Source organism: Cyprinodon variegatus, unplaced genomic scaffold (assembly GCF_000732505.1).
Source record: "Cyprinodon variegatus isolate N-32 unplaced genomic scaffold, C_variegatus-1.0 Scaffold1080, whole genome shotgun sequence".
Taxonomy (NCBI): Eukaryota; Metazoa; Chordata; class Actinopteri; order Cyprinodontiformes; family Cyprinodontidae; genus Cyprinodon; species Cyprinodon variegatus.
This window is the reverse complement of record NW_015151533.1, coordinates 57,176-63,674: the sequence shown is the minus strand read 5'-3', so window position 1 is coordinate 63,674 and position 6,499 is coordinate 57,176. Positions and strand designations below refer to the sequence as shown.

The following is a 6,499-nucleotide window of genomic DNA, read 5'->3' as shown; positions in this document are numbered from 1 at the left end:
ACTTTTAAGCATCACCATATGGCCCATTCACAGATTTAATGTGTAATTTGAAAGAAAATGTGATGGACTTGAGAGGACTGCGGCACCAGCGGAGCTCCGAAGCTGACGGCAGCCAGGTCTAACCGCAGCCCGTCTGCAGCGGCCCTCTCTCGGCATAGCCGTGTGTGAAGGACCGCTGGCTATAAATAAAGGCAAATAAATAAAGAAGCTAATTAAGAGTTATATACATTTATGTCTCACTTTATAATTTAATTTACTACTTACATTCTACTACTTACATTTATGTGTTTATTGTATTTTTGTTGGAAATTAATTCTATGCTTATATATTTATTGAGCATTTATTTATTTTTAAATATGGCAGATTTGGTTCTCCATACAAGTCCGGCAAACAGATCAGAATGGGGACAGGCAAGTTCAGAGGTCCAGAGGCAGAACGGGTCAGGATCAGGCAATCAGGTACGCTAGAGAACTCTCATCAATGGCTTGAATAATCTGGCACTGATGACTGGTTGAAGGCTGGTTAATTAGAGGCTGAAGCAGGTGGATCAGATGAACAGTAATTAGAACTGAGCAGAGCTAGACAGGTGAAAGAAATTACTAATCAGGCCAGTCATCAGCACCAAGATCATGACAACAAACAGACTAAACCCAAATGATCAAAGTTTCCAATTCGAGTTATTAAATAGAACATATTTAATAACAGGAGCAGGACAATGACCCAAAGCAGACAAGGACATCATTTCTGTCTTACTTCACCAAAACATAAAGCATCGTGTTTTTAATGAATTTTTCATGCTACACCTCGTGGACCTAATTTGCTTCTCAAATCAGATCTTCTAGATATACAGTCACTGCTGTTTGCATGTTAGTTGTGTGGCTTGATTTCTAAACTCTTTGCATAGCATCAATCTTCTGCGTGGTTTGCATCTGTGATGCCATCCCCATCATTCAGGGTTGACAGCAGAGCAGCATGCAAATAGAACCTTGCCTTCTGGGTTCTGCATAGTTGGCTCACATTAAACAAACAACTCAGCCTATAAACCATGTTTCTCCATGGTTTATAGATCAGTGGGACAAACCTAAAACAGCTTCCTCAAACAAACCTATGTCCAGAATAATATTTTATAGTCTTTTCCTTAACCTATAAATTGGATTATGTAACAATAACAAGGAAGCAAGGACTTAAAACTGTCAAGGTTGGTGGATGTTGTTGAGGACCCAAATGCAAAGTAGGAGGAGGCTGAGATGAGTTCTTGCAGATTTAATTTAGAAACAAACGGCAAAAGAAGAATAAATACAAAAACAATAAATAGGACAAAAAAAATTTACCAGGAGACACACATTAGGAGTAAAATAATGAAGAGAAACCAGCACTGGAGTATATATAGAATAGAATAGAATAGAATAGAATAGAATAGAATAGAAAATCCCTTTCTTGTCCCACAATGGGGGAATTCTGGTGTTTACAGCAGCAAAATGATTATAGAAAAAATGGTCACACAAATATGGACCTTCAAAAAATGTATAGGAATAAATTATTTTATCTCACATTGAATACTGCATCACAATTTGGTCTCTCACCACAGTTACCAATTTAAAATTAATTGAATCACTGTACAAAAAATCTCTTAAAGTGTTTGACCAAAAACCCAATTCTTTCCATGTATGTAATATTTTGATTAAGTACAATCTTTTAAATGTTGAAAATGTTATACATTTTAAGTATGTATGCTTCATTTATAAAGCGCTGCATGGACTAGCCCCGCCTCCTGTGTCTACTCTGTTCAAACCCAAGACTTTAGGCGGCCTGAGAAGCAGGGCCTCCTCCAGAGGAGACTGTGAGGTTCCTCACAGAACAACAACTTTTGGTCAGAACATTCTGTCTGTGAGAGCGAAAAACATCTGGAACAGTCTTCCTCTGCACATACGGGAGAGCCCTACACTGATCAGCTTTAGAGCTCAACTCAAACTACAGATGAAAACAAACCAGTCATGTGACCACTAAACTCTTAACAGTTCCTTGTGATGCTTGTATTGTATATTATATGTTTATTCTTATGTATTTGCCTGCCTAGGGACTACGGATGAAAACTAGCTTTGTAGCTATAATCCGGCATATTTAAATTTTTCTTTATACTGATGTTCATTAATGTGCATTGTCCCTATTCAAATAAATAAATAAATAAAATACTAGTGAAGACTTAAAAGATAAACAATAACATACTGTTTTGTAAAGTGTTTTAAATATATAAACTGTGCACCTGGAGAATAAATAACCGATATCCAGCTATGGATATTTTTACAGTAATGGATATTTAAAAATAGCAGCAACATCAGAGACGTGTAAAATGACAGCGGCGTGTTTTTTTAACCGACTAAGTTAGAAACTGCAAAATCAGCATGAATGGAAGAACTGATTGAGGTTGATGGGAACAGTGGTGGTTCTAGAGTCTTCCAGCTGCTGTGAGGAAGGATCTGTGATAACGCTCCCTGGTGCATTTAAGGTGCAGCAGTCTGTCACTGAAGGAGCTGTCCAGTTCAGCACCAGCTCCATGCATGGGGGGGAGACATTATCCGACAGAGATGTTCATTTAGTTAGAATCTGTTTCCCACCTCCTGCACTCCAGAGTCCAGAGGGCATCCAATCACAGCTGGCCTTCCTGATCAGCTGATCCAGCCGCTTCCTCTCAGCTACAGATGAGCCGCTGCTCCAACAGACGGCTCCATAGAAGATGGCTGATGCTACAACAGAGTCATAGTAATACAGTTTTTCACTGAAAGTTAATAGTTGAGGTCAAAGAAATTAGGTGTATGGATACATTTTGCACGCCACGTATCACTTTAATTGGATTTTCACTTTTTTTGGATTTAGTTTTTACATATGCATAGAAATACGTACAGATATATATACAGAAGAGCTATATGTGTATATATTTTATCTCTTTTTAATTCTTATTATATTGTATAGTTGGATTAGTGTGTGTATATATTATATAAAACTGTAACTGGAGCGTGTAACAAAAGTAATTTCCCTCTGGGATTATTAAAGTATTTCTGATTCTGATTCTGATATCAAGCCTTTATTGAATGATTTAAAAGATAGTGTAGGTGTCATGAGTGAGAATCTTATAATCATGAGTTTAGTTCTTGTTACACAAGAGTTAAAATAACTGCTAATCTTTATATTTTTTTGTCGTTCTGTTAGTGTTGCACCAGCATTAGTTACAAAATAGCTAAGAAAAAAATACAATCCCTTGTAAGTTTCTTTGGCCAGTAAAAGATGGAATGGAGGGAAGGGTTGGAATTATACATATCACTGTTAGTTTTTAATAATTAAAATGAAGAAGCATAACTTATTTGTCATAGGTTTTATTTATTATGATCTTTATCTAATAATCTAATCTTTAAAATTACATGCAAGCGAGGAAGCAGTATAAGGCAATTATTTTTTAATGTAGAACCAACCCGAGGGTACTCCGGGAGTATGGAGTACCGGGCCCTTTAATAGGGGCTGTTAGGTCTCTGTGTGACCGGTGTCAGAGTCTGGTTCGCATTGCCGGCAGTAAGTCGGACTCGTTTCCGGTGAGGGCTGGACTCCGTAAAGGTTGCACTTTGTCACCGATTCTGTTCATAACTTTTATGGACAGAATTTCTAGGCGCAGCCAAGGTGTTGAGGGGATCTGTTTTAGTGACCTTAGGATTGCATCTCTGTTATTAGGAGATGATGTGGTTCTATTGGCTTCATCAGGACGTGAATCTACAGCTCTCACTGGAGCAGTTCGCAGCCGAGTGTGAAGTGGCCGGGATGAGGATCAGTGCCTCCAAATCCGAGACCATGGTCTTGACCCGGAAAAAAGTAGAGTGCCTCTCCGGGTAGGGGAGGATGTACTGCCCCTAGTGGAGGAGTTTAGGTATCTTGGGGTCTTGTTCACGAATGAGGGGAAGATGTAGCGGGAGATCGATAGGCGGATTGGTGCTGCGTCTGCTGTGAAGTTGTATGTTGTTGTGAAGAGAGAGCTGAGCCAAAAAGCAAAGCTCTCGATTTACCGGTCGATCTACGTTTCTACCCTCATCTATGGTCATGAGCTTTGGATACAAGCGGCTGAAATGAGTTTTCTCCGTAGCGTGTCTGGGCTCTCCCTTAGAGATAGGGTGAGGAGCTCAGTCATCCGGGGGGGACTCAGAGTAGAGCCGCTGCTCCTCCACATCGAGAGGAGCCAGTTGAGATGGCCCAAGCATCTGGTTAGGATGCCTCCTGGACGCCTCCCTGGTGAGGTGATCCAGGCTCGTCCCCCAGGGAGGAGGTCAAGGGGGAGACTGGAGGGACTATGTTTCTCGGCTGGCCTGGGAGCGCCTTGGGATTCCCCTGGAGGAGCTGGACCAAGTGGCTGGAGAGAGGGACGTCTGGGCCTCCCTACTGAAACTGCTACCCCCGTGACCCGACCCCGGAAAAGCAGAAGATGGATGGATGGATGGATGGAACCATCAAAACTATTATCCTTTAAATTAAAAGACTATATAGATGTATAAGTAAAAATCGGACCTAAAGGACTGTTTTATGCAGGGTCCAAAAGGGGCAAATACCCCCCAAACCCTAACCCCCTGTAGATGACGTATTGCATGTCGTGATCAAGTGCTAATGAAAAAAAAAAAAACTGAACACAATTCAAACAATAAGATTAACGACAAACAATCATCTGATCCACTAATGATTTTATTTAGATAATAACAGATAATAAACAGCACACATTAAAACAGATTAGTAGTGTAAAGTAAGCTAGGAACCTAATTTTAAATAGGTTTCTTCTCTTCAAAAGAATATACTTTTATCAGTGTTTGATACATTTTCTATCCCATAATCAGACCTATTATAATCACCACAGTGTAAGAACAACACTCATTAATTAGGTTACAGGGAGCCCACACAGTCAAACTATTAGATTAAAACCACCTCATTGATTATTTAAGGAGGCATTGGTCTACTGAGGTTGTATAATAAGCAAATTGATAGATATGAAGAAAAATTGATCTAATGATAAAATATGACTAAAGAATATGACATTATATATTGTGGATGTATCCAATCAGAGACTTGATCCTTGGTCAAACTCAGGCACAGATGAAGCTGAGTTTCTCCCCACAGTCCCTTATCTCCCACTTCCCCTCTTTGGTCAAAGCGCCGCAGCGCCTCAGCCTCGGACACTGGTAGTCCTGATCCCCTTTTGTTGTTGAGGCCGTGTACAGCACAGGGTCTCCATTCACCCACATCCAGCTGTCTCCAAGGTAACGCATGCCGATCCACACCTGCTGAGTCAAGGCTGAATGATGGATCCTACTGTGAGCTATATGGTTCTCTACCTCAGAGAGCAGGCTGATGAGGTCGCCATCATTCTTTCTGCAGTGCTCCAGAGCATCCTCCCAGGTCTTCCTTTCCTGGACCACAATCATGTTCAGGCAGAAGAAACTCTCAGAATGAGTCCCATCCTTCCAGTGCCATCCATCATGTTTCCAGTAGACATTTTTAGCTTTATCCCATTCACCAGAGTTCACAAATCTGTGGTAGGTGACATTGCCACCTCTCCACCATTTCCATCTTCTCATGTTTGGATCCCAGTACATCCCGATCCATCCTTCCCTTGGTCCGTTTCTATTCACATATGCTTTGAACACCCGCTCTTCTTCTTCACTGGTGAGGGATACAATGTTGGCATAGTTTTGCTGGCAGTAATCCTTTGCATACCGCCAACTTCTTTGGGGACTGTCAACAAATACATATATTTCACCCCAACAACAGAAACTTGTGAGAATAAGAAAGCAGAAGATGATCTTCTCCATCCTGACAGCAACTTGGAACTGAAAGACCTCAGACTGGTTTCCTCCTCCTCTCTATAAAATGGGGAGAATACAGAACATTTTCATAAAAATACTATCCACAAGCGCATAACCAAAGCAGCCTTGAAGACAAATGTTTTCCCGGTGAACATTCAAAGTGTTTTTCTACATGCACTCGAAAGGAGAAGCAAAGCTTCCCATCATTAAAACATGAGAAGCTTTTTCTAAAGAAAACACTTCAGCTTTGGAGGCGAATGCAAACCCTGTTGAAATGTTTGCATGTCTTCTTTCCTCACTCTCTAACCAAAAACATGAATGTTTTTACTGCCATTCCATGTGCTTGAGCACAAACCAAATAGAGCATGATGGCCAAGTAGAAGGAAACGAATGGATGGTTTTAAAAAAACATTAAAAAAATTTATCATAAAAAGAAATCAGGGAATTTGTCAGTCCTTCCTGAGGCAAAATTTTATTCTGTTGTGACATGCACATATAATTTAGGCTTTGCCTTGTTAAGATTATGTTAATTCACTTCAAATCAGTTTATTTATACAGCCCCAATTCACAACACATTTCATCTCAAGGCACTTTACATGGAAAAAACTTATGCAACCCCTTTTGGTTTTTTCTTAAAGGAAAATTCCGGTTTTTAACACTTTTAGCCC

The 6,499-nt window shown here is 40.2% G+C and overlaps 1 protein-coding gene across 1 annotated transcript; it reads right to left on the bottom strand.

The window, feature by feature from the left end:
• Nucleotides 1-4,832: 4,832 nt before the first annotated feature.
• On the bottom strand, nucleotides 4,833-5,860 carry LOC107101322 (struthiocalcin-1-like). The gene is made up of 2 exons (XM_015400188.1): nucleotides 5,781-5,860; nucleotides 4,833-5,734 (listed from the first exon to the last, which is right to left on the bottom strand). The coding sequence occupies exon 2, from the start codon at nucleotides 5,619-5,621 to the stop codon at nucleotides 5,112-5,114; it is 510 nt and encodes a 169-aa protein (XP_015255674.1). The 5' UTR covers nucleotides 5,622-5,734; nucleotides 5,781-5,860; the 3' UTR covers nucleotides 4,833-5,111.
• Nucleotides 5,861-6,499: the final 639 nt, after the last annotated feature.